The sequence below is a fragment of the Plectropomus leopardus genome, chromosome 18 (assembly GCF_008729295.1).
Source record: "Plectropomus leopardus isolate mb chromosome 18, YSFRI_Pleo_2.0, whole genome shotgun sequence".
Lineage (NCBI taxonomy): Eukaryota > Metazoa > Chordata > Actinopteri > Perciformes > Serranidae > Plectropomus > Plectropomus leopardus.
Window position 1 is genome coordinate 5573504 of NC_056480.1, and position 16853 is coordinate 5590356.

Below are 16853 nucleotides of genomic sequence, written 5' to 3' on the forward strand. Positions count from 1 at the left end.
CAAGAGCAGCTAAGTGTTACAGATCGCTTCCCAGAGAAGAGTCTGAAGTGCAACTTAAAACACAGGTGAAATATCTGAAGGTGTAGTTCAGTTGGTTCGAGGGTTCGCCTGCAGACAATGAGGTCATTAGTTCGAACCTCACCCAGGACAAGTGAATTTTACAAGACTGCTGTCAAAATGATCGTTAAAGAGAACATCAAAGTCATGAAAAATCATGAAAAAAACATCTTAGCATAGTATGTCTGAAATGATGAAAAACCGCTGTAGTATAGTATGGATGATTTATGACCTTTTTCATGAGTTGGACAGAATACTTAAGTACGACTTCTTAATTATTTTGGGCGACATACTATAAAAGGGCTGGGCCAATGCGCAGATGTAATCGACACTATTGATTACATAAATACTGCGATTTATGTAATGTGTATCGCCACGTCGCAAGGAGGAAGGCCTTAGGCCCATTTCACACAACGTACGTCAGGAGCGCAAGACATCAGCCTCGCCGAGCAGCAGCATGTTTCATGCGTGTGGTGTTCACACACACAGCTGCTGCGTCACGGCCCGCAGATGTCAGTACTGTATTTCCAGATTTATAAGCATAACTTCCTCTCATTTATGAAGTTATACAAGTTCCTGCATTGCTAACAACAGGGCCCTGTGAATGGGATTCTGTCCACAGAGACACTGTCTGAGGACTTTTATTTTGAAAGGGAATCAGGAAAGTTGGAGTAAAACAGCCGTCTTTGTATTTCCTCATCTCTGTGACAGAGAGGGACTTTTAAACTGCAGTAAAAAGTGGCACAGAGTCAATATAATCATCAAAACACCACCTTCACTGTCTTTTCTTGTGGACAAACGTGTAAAAAAACGGCGAGCCAGCGTTTCCGTAGATGTGCTGCAGCTGAGACACACCTGACAAGCGCTGCTCAGGTGAGCAGTGTGCATGCTCTCATTAGATAACATGGGTACAGAAACAAAAAACAACACCCTCGACGCTGCTCACGCTCTCCTGACGCGCTCTGTGAAACGGGTCCAGTTAAGGCAGGACTGTTTTGATGCAGAAAAAATGAAGTCGGAAGTCAGAATTATTTCTGTTAGAGAAAAGTTATAGTTTTATTCAAATTGCACTAATTTTACTGTTAGATGTTTTGTTGGACTTCTAGATTTGAGGTTTGTTCCTGTAACAAAGAGTAACTGTTTTGTTGCTCCTCCTAAAAGTAACTCGAATTTTACATTGTTTTATTTATTTTTCTGTTGGATTGCTAAATGTAGATTACACTACATTCCTTTAACTTGAGTGGAACAGGCTCTTGCATTAATTTTATTTTGGAGAGACTTTATATCAGACTTTAAAACACAGATTACCAGTTAAGACTGGGCTATTTTGGGGGGGAATAATGCCCTGCAGTGTATACTCTGTCATGATTAAAGATGATTGAATAAAATATTGAAATATAAATGACAAGTTGCAAAATGTTATCTTCTGTAAATTCATTGTTATATTAATGGAGTAATAAAAAAAAAAATCAATAAATTAATCAAATAAAAAATTGCGACTGATTGAGTAATTGTCAAAGGTCTCATGAAAATGTTTTAATATAAAAAAATTGGCACTACAAAAGAAATTCTACATGTGGTAACATGCGTTGCGATTTTTATGTATTTAATTGATTGTAAGAATACTTATTAATAATAAATATTTCATTATCAACAATGAAAAATAATACTTTTTTATGATTAAGCCTAAGATTTTAAACGCATACTTGTCATATAATTGATGTCCAATGCACTTTTCAAATATGTAGAGCAAATGTTTCTTGTGTTTAACTGTACAAAAATACAGTGACACTAATTTGATGTTCGTAAACAAGTTTTTACTGATACAGTTAAGAATAATGATACAGCAATGTAAAGCTACCATAATGCACATACCTATGGAGTTATGAATCATAATGGGCACTAGATGGATTATAATAAATAGTTGAACACAACATCTGTACACAGAAACATTGCCCCATATTCCATAGAAATGTACATTTACCAGTACAACATTTATAATTCCATAAATTTACGAATGACAAATCCTCCAGAATAAAATTGATATCCTCCATTTTTATGCCTCTCTTTACTTCTATTTTTTGAAATTAACACTAGCAACTACTGAATTTATAAGGAATTATGTACAGGTTCCTAAACAAGAAACTCCATAAAGGCACAATTGTCTATACAACATGTACAAAAAAAAAAATTCTGGAGCTGACAAAAAAAAAGTAAAAATAAAATGATTGGTCATTATTATAATTATCATATGATTGCACATACAATATGAATGTCAGCATCTGTGCTTTGAAAGGTGATTTGCAACGAAACAAACCCCTGAAAAGTGTTTTCAGTCTTACAAAGTGACAAGAATTACAAAAACAAGAAGAGCTTTCTACGAGGGTTTTTCAGGTGGCAATGACCAGTCTGTCTTCATCATCACTAGATACCTCATTATAGTCATCAAGTACCTTCTGCCAGCTGGTCAGCGGTGGTGGTTGTGGGGGTGCAGGATCACACGCGCCCTCCACCAGTGACTCCTTCGCACCGTCTGCCCGGCTCTCAGGAGCTGGTGATTGATGCTGCTGTGGGGATTTATCCCTTTCTTGCCTCTCAGTCTGTGCGAGCTCTGGTCTGCTGCTACCTGCGGGGCTTGCCCTGCTCCCTGCGGTCACTTCGGGACAGCTGCTGACCTTAAAAGGGGCGGGCGGGGAAGAAGACAGCATACCGCTCCGTGAACACGGAAGCGCATGTTCACTTTGAGACGGCTGTGCTCCCGGAGCTTCAGGGCTGCCCTGCCTCTCTGAGAACCCAGGAAGCGGACTGAGGCTGGAGAGAGGGCTGAGGGAAGGAATGATGGCAGGCAGGGCGATGTTAACTATCTGCAGACCGGGGACGTGTGTCTGGGGGCCGGTGCTGCTTTGGGAGGTGGGGTTGGCAGCTAAAACCTGCAGCCCGAGGGTGGCATTGAGGGTGAGCCCTTGCTGAGGCAGCAGCTGGGTGGATGCCAGGCCCGTGTTGGCCAGCCCCATGAGGTTAAGCGTCTCAAGCCCGACTGGCTGTATAGTTTGAGCCTGCAGGCCAGCGACCTGGCCTAAAGGGAAGCAGGGAACAACACTACTGATGGGCTCTTGGACCACAAGCGGCTGGGTCTGCAACCCCTCTGGGTGGGGTGGAGTATTGGGAGCTGGTAAAGGGCTCGTGTTTCTGTGAATGACACTGACTGCTGGGATGGTGAGCTGGACGGGGCCAGCCTGGATCGGTACAAAGGTGGAGTAAGCTGCCAGGCCGGCGGGCACCAGCTGGATCCCCCCAACTGGGACCATGCTGTAAGAGGACCGGGAGGGCTGCTGGGAGTGCAGGGGCAGGTGACTGAACAGGTGGGTCTGGGGCTCTGCTCCCGGTGTTTGGGAAAGACCTTGTGGGGGAAAGTGCATGAGACCTTGAGAGGCGTAAGAGGAAGTCTGAGTGCTGCGGTCCACTGGTATGCCCGATTCGCCGGATACCACTGCAGGAGGTGCAGACAAGGTGTCCTGAGAACAGAAAGCAAAATCTTATTTCTTGAGTTAATAGTGGCACAATCCTAAAAGATTTAGCAGATCAATCCAGAAAGCCTAATCCGAATCAATGAGACTATTCACCTTTTTTTCTGAGCATTCACAGCAGCTTTGTGGAAGTGCCTCGCATGCAGGATTCAAAGTAAGGGTATGGGTAGGACAGAAGGGAGGCGGGCAGGGGGGGGTGGAGAGACACACAATGAGAGTACATGGGTCTCACCTGGCCTAGCTTGGAGCCCTTGCTTGACACTGGGGGACTAGGGGGCACATCAAAGTCGGGGTAGTCGATGGACATCTGCCTGCACGGCGACACTGGGCTCATCATGTGCACTGACTCTGTGTCTGAGGTGTAGGAGTCTGATGTGGCGGGCACGGGCGGAGGAGAGTAAGGGAGAGGCACCGAGCTACAGCAGGACCCAGAGATGGATATCTGCTTGCTCAGGGACACGGGGCTCATCATGGGGACAGAGTCTGACTCTGATGTGTGGGGAGCCGGAGGCTGGGAGAGAGGGAGGGACACTGAGCTGATTGACATCTGGGCTAGGAGGGCGCTAGGAGGGATTTCGGCCTCCTTGGTGGGGATGTGCTGTGGGCTGGCGGAGACAGAGGGGTTGGTGGACAGGCCAGACTCCGCCTGGCTGTCCTCCTCTTCCTCCTCGTTGTCATCATTCTCCTCATCGTCGGGGCCATCAGAGTCGTCGCCATCTGAATCTTGGCGGTCAGCACTGCTCACCTGACTCCGGTCTCCTGTAGAAGAGAAAGTTTTTTTGTATTTTTTCTCAGGATTATGTTTTGGCTTTTGCCTTTAAGATTCAAATTCAGAAAACTTTGTTGTGACAGAAAATTGTCTTAGACGTGACTCAACAAACAGCGCATAAAAAACTCCGACAATAAAGACAGCATTGGTTCCTGAAAACAGAATCAACACCTAATAAATGAAAACCTACCTTTGGACAGCTGAAGCCTGAAATGGGGCGCCAGCTCCAGATCAACCAGGTGAGCTACTACGAAATCCTACTGAACGGTAAAACTAGGCGGTGTTACGTTACTAAAATACCTATTTCTGGCCTAAAATATTTTCAGAAATGTATTTTAATGCCCCGTTTTGTAATAATGGCAACAATTTAAAACGGTAAAACTAAGTAGCGCTGATCAAATATGAACCAAATTCTGTTACTGAGCTGCATGATTCTCTCCTAAAATGTTTTCAGAACTGCAGAGACATCCTAGTTGAATGTTCGTTATTTTGGTGAAATACTTCTTTAACAGAGGTCTATTCTTGGTTTTCTGCTGAACATATGAGTCATCAGAGCTGGTATGAAAATATGTGAGCTGCTCTGTAGTATTGAATCACTTTCATTCATTAAAAATCTATTATCATGTAGGTTTCTTCCGCTCAGTAAGTAAATCCAACACTAAGAAAACCATTCAGTGATGTTTTGTGCTGCAGTGCTTCACACTGCTAGACCACCATACGCCCCTGAGCTCCATCACAGGCAGAGGAGGAAAAACAAATATGCTCTTAAGAGACTGGGACCATAGAAAGCTTTCAGGCAGCTCCTCTCTCTCTCTTTTTTTCTAAAATTAGACGCAGCAATTTCCTCTTTCTAAACGCTGTGCATGCCGCCCACATGCGCTTTGAGTTAACAGAGGAAGAAGCTGCATTTAGAATTTCTAATTAGACCATGGCGAAGCTATTGATCGACATAGCAACGCAGCACAAGCGGGGACAATCTATGTTTTATATCTCATGCCACAAACAGGAAAACGAAGGGCATTCCTGTTGTTTGAAATCAAAGCAAATGGTGTAAATAGGACCTTGTCTGTATTAAGTCTATTTGTAACTGTAAATAAGCCCAGAGAACAGTTCCCTTTGTATGATAAGCTTCTGAGTACACTAAAATCCTTTTGTTTCCCCCCCTAGGTTACAGCTGCACAGTGAAGCCCCTTTACCTGAATCCTCTGCATCCTGATCCTCAATGAGACCCTCAGGAACCCCCATCTCCATGCACTTCTTACTGTGGGCCTTGGATTTCATGTGCTTGGTCAGATTTCCTGCAAGAAGAGAGGCAGCGAGGTCTTACGGGTGGGTAGAGCTCGAACAATAGCACAGAAGGAGTTTACGTAAGAGAATGCGGTCTTTGGGCAAGCTGTATGTAAAGGGTGAGTAACTGATAAAGACATTTTTAAATGAACGTGGGTTGCTCTGACACCGAGTACTGTTCTGCAGTGTGGCGTGGGTAGGCAAGTTCGATGAAGATGGGTGAATCATACTGTCTTGGTTTAATAAGAGATGGTGAAAGAACATCTTTAATTTCATAAAAGAAGTTCAACTCTGGCAGTTAAAGACTATTAAAATATGTTGTCTCAAAGGTACATTTCCACAAAAAGAAACTGTTCAGATATAAGATTAAAAGAAATTAAGTTTCTTTTTCAGGAATAAATCCTGTTTATCGCTCCTGGTAAGGAAGCACTTGATTTTTACCTTTATTGGAAAACAGTGATCTTCTCTTTATGAATACACCTGACCATTATGTTGTTATGTACCACTATGCTTTACTATTTATTACTGACTGTGGAAACCTCATACACCACTGTTCACTGCACGCTGCTGCTAAACGGCAGTCTCTGTTTGTCCGTAGACTCTCACATTGGTTGGTTCCCTCTGCTTACATGAGTAAAAACCAAAATCAATATGGCCTGTGCATTCACAATATTCTCTTGATGTTGGTTCCCAAAGGTTTGCACACAACTTGACAAAAAAGCTTTAATGTATTTGACTGTTTTGTGCTGCATTTTAACTGGAGGTTGTGCTTGCTTTTTGTAATGTGTGACGGTTGTATTTGTTCTGCTTCGATTAATTGTTGTAACGATGTGTTGTGCTGCCCTCTTGGCCTGATTGCTCTTGATAAAGAGATTTCTTTTACCTGGTAAAATAAAGGATATACATAATGCATGCATAATATTTCCGTACTTATATTATTAAATATACAGATATATTTTTAATTGATAGAAGGATCTCTTTCATATTATACACAACTAAAGAAGCGGTGGCTTTAGATTTATCGCTCTGAACACTAATGAAGTAAATAAAAAGACAACGTGATAATGTGATAATCTCTGACCTTTTGTCTTGAAGGAGAAGTTGCAGTGGACACAGTGGTAAGGCCGGACGTCCGAGTGGGTGCGGATGTGTTTGCGTAGCATGCTTGGCTTCTTGCAGCGGATCCCACATTCCTCACAGATGTATTTACCGCGTCCACGCCCACGTACATAAACATACTCTTCATTGGATTTGTATCTGTGGGGTCACAACAGCACCATTAGAGACGCATAAGACGGTCAGACAAAGATATTAAACCAAGCAGTCAAGATTTCTTATTGTAATATAGAATAAAGTGTTTTCAAATCGTACCCGCCATCGAATATTTTGACTCGTCTTGGCTCTGTTTTGGCTGCCACGTCTTTGTCCGACTCGCTGCTGGCCTGAGTTTCTGGTAGCACCTTACTTCTAGTTTCAACTGATATTGACTTCTGGGTTATTGGCACCTGCAGAGAGAAGAAGTGATTGATGTATTTATTGATCTGCTGTAAGGAAAAAGGCAGCAATATCAGAAAAATATCAGATTTTGTTTCAGTTCTCACCCTGGGCATGACGTCTTTCAGCTTGCCCGAGTAAGACAAGATGTCAGACTTCCCGCTGGTCCTTATGGCAGAGGTGTAGTGTATCTTCTTGGAGCTCTGCTTGGAGTCAAACAGGGACATGACCACCTTGGTCGGTAACCCAAGAGGGTTATGGTTGTTGGGGCTGACTGTCCAGATGCCGTATGCTGAAGTCTTCAGGTCAGTCTGTGGGACATGAAGAGGTTTCCTCTTCATCAGGAAACACCATGTGAAGGTGGTGGCAGTCTTCAGGCTGGGGAAAGACAGGCGATGACTGTCCTTGGTGTTAACCACAGACACAGATGTGGTCAGTTTCACCTGACCGCCGTGAAAACTGGAGGGTCGAACGGGAGATTTGGCGGGAGTCCATCTCTGCTCCTCAGCTTTCTCTTGGAGCTTCAGATTGCTGTTAGCTGGCATGGAGGTGCCCTGGCTGCCAGGTGTAGTACTCAGTGCAGGGCCAGCCTCCTCGTGTATTACAGTGCTTGTGTCTTTACTCAGCCCAGAACTATCAGGTGACATTGGCTTAACATCATCAGTCGCCTGAGAGTCCTTCTCGCCATTGTTTTTAACCTGCGGCAGAGGCGGGGCCTCAGTTTCGATGGGACTGTCCGCCGGTTCAGTTGTGCAAACCTGCCTAACAAGGGTTAGCTTTCTCTGTCGGGTAACCTCTGACATCTTAGAGTTAAGATAATTGACTGACCTGCCGTCAGTTAGACAGGCCACACCATGCTCATCCTTTGCCCGTTTTTGGTGCTTTTCCATGTAGATGTCCAGACTGTTGGCAGGTGACAGCATGCGTTTACTGGAGGCGGTGGGTTCCTGCTGCGGGCAGAGAGTCACTGACGCCAGTTTCTGAGTGCAGTGTAACGACCCGAGAGAAGGTGCTCGTTCTCCAGTGTGGTTATGGGTGCTGACTGTTGGAGATGGAGTCCTGTCCTTCTTTGGAGCTGGTACAGTATGAGTGTCACTCTCCACACTGTGAGTGGATGAGAAGCTGTTCTTGTTGGACACACAGGGAGCAGGGTGCATCTGCTCATGAGTTATGAGGATCTGTGGCAGCGGTGTGGCACCTGCTTGGGTCTGATCAAACGCGTCCCTTTGCTGCTCACCTGACAAAACAACCGCCCGTGTCTTAATCTCAGAGGCTTGTTGATTGGTTTGACCAATGTATACATTTTGGAGTACATCTGATGATTTCGAAACACTCAAAATTGGATTGGCAATGGGTATGGTTAAAACTGGCAAGGCTATCTGAGTTCCCTGTGTGCTGGAGAATGAAAACGTTTGGCTTGCTCTTAGAGCAGGACACTGCAGTTGGTATTTGGGCACAAAACATTTCTTTTCTTCAGAGTCGACTGATTTGTTTTGGACGTTCTCGCGACACACTAAGATCTGGCTCAGCGGTTGTTGAATCTTTTGGCATATTTGAACCCTTGATGTTTGGTGCCAAGGGTGTGGAAGGCCTTGGATTTGAGGCTGCTGAGTTGGGCTCCCCAAATTAATGCTTTGCACCATTTGCTCGTTCTTTTGCAAGGGTGCTTCTCCAGTATGTAGGATAAAAGGCTGAGCCACGGTGCGCCGATTGGCAATGTGAATTTGCTGGGATCTATTCTGAGTTAAGGAGCTAACATTTGTGATGGGAGGTTTATCTAGAGGTAAAACAGCCTTACGGACAGGCTGCTGACTCTCGGGGCCAATCTTTAAAGACATTTGGCGGACTAATGGACCCCGCCTTCTTTCAATAAGTGGCACCTGGGCAACTTGGGCGGCTTGTCCAGTCTTTGGCTGGCCAACAGGAGACAGAGATCTGCAGGGAGATACGTTGCCACAGTCAAAGGACTTGCTACGGTAGTCACATGAAATCTCCACAGAGGGTTGAGTACAGGTGATCTGTTCAGATGCAGCACGTCTCATCATTCCAGGCACACCGAGGGTGTTGAAGGCCGTTGGCAAACCTTGAGGCTCCGGGATTTTGCTGACGCACTCCCCTCTTGAAGGACTCTCTGACCTAGATGGCTCATCTCTGTCGAAAGACGCTGAGATGCTGGAACAACGAGAGAGACTACTGTCCCTGCTGAGGCTTCGTGAGAGGCTGGACTCAAAACTGGATTCGCCCGAGGAGTGGTCCATTTGAGCAAGACGGATTCTTTTCTTTTTTGGTGGAAGTTTCTCTGCCGGTAACTTGGACAAACTCTCACTTCTCTGAGGCCAGCTGAACTGATCTGCTGGTTTATCTGGTTGCTCGGTTGTCTGTGTTTCATGTTCTCTGTCGGGCTCCTCCGTGACCAGAATCTCAGGAACTTGGATGTTATTTTGACGAACTAGTCGAGACTGATGAACAGGAGTTGAGTTTTCACCGACTGCTGCTCCTGCACCATCAGTGCATTGTTCCTTCCGTTGTTTTCCAAAGTCAGCACTCTTGGGTTTGGACATTTTTTCATGGAAGCTGTCTGCTGAGACATTTGCTATTGCATCTGTTTTGAGCTTGTTGAGGGGATCTTTCTCCAAAATATCAACAGGAGAGGCCCTGTCAAGAGATTCTGTGTCAAACGAATTGGGTCTGCTGAGAGAATTGGTGTGTCTAATAACTGAAGTACCACTGCCTTGCCTTTGCAAGTCCCCTTTAGGAGAGGCGCTGATCTGAGTCTCTCGAATTGGTGACAATCTGGAGTCTGAAGTGTTAATACCTCTTGCTACGAGCTGAATCTGAGGTAGCTTTGTCTGGTTGTTTTTGGGCTGAATGTCTACTATTACAGCATGCTGAGTAAAAGTCCGATTGGCCAGCGCTGTTGGTAGCTCAAAACTAACAGAGCAAGGTGGAATGGTGTCAGTGGGAGACTGATCATCTTCATCTCCGACACTTTTCATTTTCCTTCTCTTTCTAATTGATGTCTGCTGATCAAGTATTCCTGAGCCACTTGTCGATCTGGGGGCTCCGGGCTGCATTATGTTAACGTGAAAAACATCTTGATCAGCTTCCTTGACTGTGATTGGCTTGTTTTTTGGACCATGAAGCTCGGAGCAATAGAACTTCTTGTGAGTTTCAAAATTCTCTAACTTTCTGTACCGATTGCGACACGTTTCACACTCGTACATTGTGCCTTTGTTCTGCTGAGGCTTCCTGTTTCTGTCCTGACTATGCTCGAAAGATCTGCTTCTTTGCATCAGCTCTGTGGAACTGCTCGGACCGTGATAGCCCTCATCCATGGATCGAACTGTAGGGAGGCCATGCCCCTCACTTGTGGTAAAGTCCTCCACTGCTGCTTGTCTGACTAACATACGAGAATGTATTGCTGGATTTGGGGTCGACGGGGCTGACGAAAAGACATCATCATTGAACGAACTAATTTTATCGTCAAATGACTGACAGATTCTGAGAGGATGTGGGAGGGGGGCAACATTAAGGGGAAGAGCAGAGTGTCCTGGTGTAGTAGGCATTGAGTTACTTCTTGTTATTGGCAAACAATCCATTGGCGGGTACTGAGAAGGTACAGAGAGAAGAAATACTGGCTTTGTTTTGTCTGTAGGAGTGAACGGGGACTTGGGGATGTCCGAGCTGGAACTTGACCTTCTTCCCATCGGTTTTAGATCAAACTGAAAAGAGTCTTTAAATATGTACGATTTAGGGGAGTCTATGCTACCTCTCCTCGAGAGAGACGTCCTCCTTGGCTTCACACTGTCCAGCTGCTTATTGTCAACTACTGCCTCGTTGTCAGATATCAACTTTGAGATCCGCTCTTCCAGTGAGAGTGCTTTGGCTTCTAACGGTGGACGCATCTGTCCATCTGCAACTCGGGGCTTTTGCTCAGCTGCTACATGCATTACTGTGGCAACCACAGGAGGGACATTGGGAAGGCTGTTCTTGGCGATGTCAATGTCCACCGGTGGAGTTATCTTAACGAATGGGCTGGGTGGACTCATGGCCTGATCAGCACTCTCGGAGCGAGAGAAGTAGCCGGAATCTGTACTTCCCAAACTGCGAGGACTCAGTAGACACTTGACCTGCTGCTGTTGAGAAAAGTCTGTTGCTTGTTGCCTCTGAAGCTGAGCGTGTCCACCCAAGAGCGGAGACTTGCACTGATGGTCTTCATCTTCGCTGACAGTATCTAGCGAGGGATTTGTACCATCCACCTCCTTTAGAGATGACAGGACTGTGAGACTCGATCTCATGTTGGCAGTCTGGAACTCGCGTTGCCGTTGTGCAGCCGCTTGCTCAGGTGCCGCACATGTGACTCTCGGACTATCTGCCCTCAGAGGGGAGACATTAACTGGGTATACAACAACCTTTGGAAGTGCGGCTGTTACTTTGGGCTCATGCCCCCTCTGTCCTGAGGCTGGTTTCAGTGACTCAAACACAGCTGAAGGGTCCACTTCCCCTTGACTTGCTTGGGTTGTACCTGCACTCTGTAAACTGTTTTCAGACAAAGCTGCCACACTGCTCTGTGATGACTCTGGGTCCAAATCCGCAGTGCTACCATCCTCATCACTGTCCCCGCTCTCCTCCGCCTCTGAATGCGTCCCTGCGGCTTTGTCGGATTCTTGAGAGAGCGACCCACCTCCGGATTCAGAGCGTGCAATAAGACCCAGTTTAATAGCGTGAGCGTGTGATTTCTTGTGCTTGTACAAGTTGCTCTTGGTTTTGAAAGAGAAGCCGCAGGTGACACAGGGGTACGGCCTCTCTCCTGTGTGAGACCTGATGTGTTTGAGCAGCACGCTGGGTTTTGCGCACGCCCGGCTGCAGTATTCACAAACATACTTTCCAGGCTTTTTAGGCTTTTGGTCCTTGGAAACCTGATCAGCACCAAAGTTCATTACAGTGGTCATTTGAACTTGGTTGCTGCCAGGTGTGCCTGGGACCTGAATGGTGCTGGGAACACTTGCGGAGAGGGATTGGCATGTGTGCACGACTGGTGGTTGGCTTTGCGGCAAAGCGTTGGAGCCTGAGGGAACAGGTGCGTGGGTTATAGCGGATGGTCCAGTGTTGAAGCTCATGTGCAAGCTGGTCTTTTCTGTATTTGAAACAACGGGCATAAAATGTGGTGTAGGGAGCGGGGAGGACTGCATGGGCGTACCCTGTGAAGACGTCTGCACGTTTCCTGTTAGTGGTGCTGCAATGCCAATAAAGTTGCCTTGCTTGTCAATATAATAAGTCTGCATATGTGAAGGTTGGTTCTGGAGACCAACATTGACAGCTGGCATTGTTGTTAATTCACCACTAGATTGAGCATTAAAGGTGGAAGCTGGTTTTCCGATGGCTGTGACCTGCAAGTTTTTCCTCTCAGCCAGCGTACTAAAGTCAGGCTCCATGGCCTTGAGTAGAACATCAAGCGGCGCACTGCTGTGGAAAGGATCTCCCTCGTAGCTGGGGTCTCTGCTCTCGTTGTCTTTGGGTGGAGACACTTTAATCAACGAGCCCTCCTCACCATCAGTGGGCTCAAGCGTTGGCAGCCTAGAGGACGTTTCTTCCTGCTTCAGCCTTTCAACGTCGGTGGAAGGTGACCCCTTGTGAGGGGATGCTGCAACCAGTTGGGCATACTGCGGGTCTCTTTTCCCACTGGGCGAAGCTGAAGGATTGTGGGAGGGACTGTTGGCGGAGGAGCAGCAAGAAGAAGGTGCAGTTTCCGTGGCCGATGCTCCGTGGAGCGCAGATTCAGATGTTTTCAACTGCAGGGGCTTCTTCACTGGAGACTTGGGAATTTTCTCCAGCCGATTCTCTGCAACAACCTTTTTCCTCTTCAGGCCTTTTATGTCATCGGCATTTCTCCGGCTGCTTTCAGATATCCCTGTGGGAGAGAGAGACAGAAAAGCACAGTTGGTACAACACCTTCTTTCTCCAAACTTTTCCCACCACTCACACACCATATGGGCAGCTCAAAAATCCCCTTTGAGAAAATAAACTATTTCTTGAGCTCAATTGTTGAAATGTCTTTATTGGTTTATGAAACTAATAGCATTTAACATAAAATAATATAATTCTTTCATGTTGTATTTTAGACATTTAGTCATTTAATAACCAAAGCTATGGCATATGGTCAATTGCCAAACTGTTATCAAAAAATCTGTTTTTCAATTTTTCATAATTTACATCAACAATTTAGCAAGAAAATGTTTTCTCCCCAGTAATGAATAAACACATTATTTTATCAGATATTTGGCACCCATTGATCAGCATCAATTGATATATTATCAAGTGTTATTACTATACTGGTCTTTATTAATCACAACTTCTTTACAATCTTTTTCTGCAGACATTAGATTACATCCTTAAACCAAACAAGCAGAAAAATACTGTTTCGTTAAAACAGTGCATTGTTTTATTATGTAGTACCATTTAAATTGACTGACTTTAATTCCCATAACTGTGAAATCTTGACTGTTTAAAGCTATAGTTTGTAATGTTTTTGACTTCTTATCATATTTGCTGAAACTGTCACCACATTCAAACAGTAGTACTTGAGTGTGTGAAAAAAAACTTCTTTCTTTGCGCCTGTTTTGCCTTTACAAGACATTTTCTAGAATCCATCTCGGCTCACGAAAGACAACCAATCAGGGTTGAGGAGTCTCTAACGCAGGTGTCAATATTGTAAATCGCTGCTGATGAACTGCAGTCAAATAAGGCAGCACTGATCAATATAAATCAAGATTCTGTTACTGCATTTCCTGATCGTCACCTCAGATGTTTTCACAAACATATTTTAGTGTTCTGTTTTCTGTCAGAAACAGTCAAGCTGAAACAGAGCCAGACCAGTTTTTTACAGCACCATTTTACAGCTAAACAGTGCGATAAAACATGTCACGGAAGACATTTAAGACAAGAGAAAGGCAATGCAGTAACAGAATCTTGATTCCTAGTTAATAAGCGCTGCCTAATTTAAAAGTTTGATCACAGTTCGAGAGAATTACAGACATGACTGACAGCTGTGAAGAGACTTCTCAGCTCTGATTGGCTGTTTCCTGTGAGCTGCAGTAGATTCAAGGGAACGCCATCAGAAGATGTAGGAAGAATTCGCAGCACGCCGTCGTACACCTACAGTGCGCTGCATAGGTGGAGTCTGCATTTTGACAGTTATTATAGCTGAGAGGTACGCCGGGTCTGTCATCAAATTTCTATCGCTAAAGTATTGTCCAGACATAAACCAGTTTACAATAAGGTATAAAAACATAATTTTTACAAGGTGCAGGGATGAGGAGTTACATGGGTTATAGATTATTCATTTGGTTATTTAATATTTATTTTTTTCTTCTGTATCTTTCTCTTTTTTCTGTAAATAATAATGAAAAATCACAGATATTTAATTTTGAGTATGTAGGTGTATGTATATATTTAATTATAGTATAGGTTAAAATAAATAAGGAAGTTAGTTAATTAAAATTTAATGACTTATGGAGAAGGGGTGGGATTAAATAAGTTTTCAAACTCCTTTTTAAATATGTTAAGTCACCATGTGTTCGAACATTTCTTTTGCTTTATGTTTTTCATTGTCTGTAATTATTATACCTTTTTTTGGTATGTCTGTTTTGTATAATAATTTCTCTATTTCCTTTTAACATGTTTGAAATAAATCAATCGAATAAAATCAAATTTCAGCAGCAAGCGGCGACACCACGACCACATGGACCGTAGAAACATAAACACAAACACGTCCAGGGAGGCTGATAAGACGGAGAACTGAATATGTCATTCAGGCTTAAATAAAATCAGACAGTGAATATTACTGTCCATGCAGGTAATTATTTATCAACTAGGAAAGCTGCCATGACTTTTGCCCTGTAGGCTGACGTTGTTGTTTGTTTTGTTGGCTGATAATTACGTGGTTGCTGTCGCTGGCTGACAAATTACACTCCATTTAAACAGCTCTCCCGGCTCTCTCGCTGTTACATGTTAAGTGTTTCACCGGTACACTGAAATGCAGCGGACCCATTATCTGTCTCATTTAATACTGTGTGGATATAGTGACAGTTTCAGCAAATATGACAAAGAACTTTTAGTACTTAAAGTTACCAACTGTAGCTTTAAACACAGTCAAGTTTTCTCAACTGAGAGAAAAAAAAGATGTTGAATTCAATGGTATTACATATATAATGATTCCAAAGTACTGTTGTAATTGAAAAACTTGTTTGTTTGTGTTTGTTTTCTGCAGAAAAATATTATTAATCAACTGTGACTAAAAACTGATAAGCATTTCCTGTGTTTTTTGGCTGTTTATCCATCTCATTTACCTTGTTTTGGATATGTTGACAGTTTCAGCAAATATTATAGAAGGTTATTTTTATAAAATCACCAGTTACAGCTATAATCTAAACTATATGCCGTATAAGCTGTGAATGATGACCATTTCACACTGCTGAACTTCAGACTGAATTAAAGCTAATGATCTTGTTTCGTTTCTTCTTGTTTGAATTGCTTTGTTTTAGAGCCATTGAGTCATTCTTGAAACCAGCAATTTAATGCTGGTGAACACACCGAATAATTGCAGTGCAATACAATTACATAATTGATATATAACATTCATTGCTGTTATATAAGATAAAATGTTTTGCTCTGCAGATATTTAGGTGTTTTAACTTAAAGAGAAAGAGCTTCACAAAGCTTTCACTGAAACTAAACACCTTTGTTTTTTCAACAACTATTTTTTTAATTAGATGGGGACATATTTTATAATTTCGACACGTCACCCTTTTATTTATTTGCTGTGTGATTAACACCACAAAGGCCCACGCTTCATTACATAAGACTGACGACGTACAGAGGCACGGCTGATCAGAGAGTTTAACTGCTTTCAAAACTGCATTCCAGTAATAAAGCAGCGCTGTTTAGAAAAGGGCGCACCCATACCACGGTGTCCCATAATTTGTCGAGCTGGCCCTGCCACAGTGATTCGTGTGTGTGTGTTTAAGGACATGTTGCGTAAGGACAGCAGTGCCCTGTCACAGTTTCCTGGCTTATGTAGGTATTTCCCAAGATGAGGTCAGGGTTCCTCCAAGGTCTCTGGTATAATTAGATTGAGGAACGCCTCGTCTTTACATAAGTTAATCCATTCTCAGCTCAAACATGCAAGCATTTCGAAGCGGCACACAACCAATGTAACACGCTGTGTGATTTTGAATAACTCCGGAGAGGGACAGATTTGTATCGACTGCTGCTGACGGACATGGGAAAAGGATTAGTTCTTCCTGCCCACAACTAGTCTGCAAAAAAGATTCCATGATTCACAACTTTTCCATCATAAAGAAGTTTTTCCACAAACAAACATCTGTCACTGTCTGTCACCAGATGCAACTTTTGTTCTGAGAAAAAGATGTTTGTGCAAATGTCAGATAAAAATAAAAATAATTCAATCACCAAATTCTGCTTTATATCACTTTCCTCCCTTCCCCACTTATTATGTTATCATATAAAACTTGTGATTTTTTAAATTGTAAATAAAAGTTGTGCTGTAACTATCAGGTGTGAAAGAGCTTCTGACAGCATTAACTTCATGTCAAAGGTGGTAGTCTGAGGGATTAACCTCTGACACGGACATCAGTACCTCCTGTACTCTGAGAGGGGGATTGAGATATTCTTATTTGTACTCTTTCTATTTAGCGTCT

The 16853-nt window shown here is 43.7% G+C and overlaps 1 protein-coding gene across 6 annotated transcripts in view; it reads right to left on the reverse strand.

Annotated features, from left to right (window-relative positions):
- Positions 1-1852: 1852 nt before the first annotated feature.
- Positions 1853-16853, reverse strand: part of hivep1 (HIVEP zinc finger 1) — a 70536-nt gene continuing 55535 nt past the window's right edge. For 5 of the 6 annotated variants that reach the window (XM_042506850.1, XM_042506847.1, XM_042506849.1 and 2 more), the window contains 6 exons: positions 7242-13045; positions 7012-7145; positions 6722-6897; positions 5550-5651; positions 3817-4343; positions 1853-3572 (listed from right to left, as the gene is read on the reverse strand). In XM_042506850.1, coding sequence (XP_042362784.1) covers positions 2448-3572; positions 3817-4343; positions 5550-5651; positions 6722-6897; positions 7012-7145; positions 7242-13045 — 7868 coding nt within the window. In that variant the 3' untranslated portion in view covers positions 1853-2447. Of the gene's footprint in view, positions 3573-3680; positions 4344-5549; positions 5652-6721; positions 6898-7011; positions 7146-7241; positions 13046-16853 lie in introns of all 6 variants that reach the window. The other variant, XM_042506852.1, reaches the window with a different exon arrangement.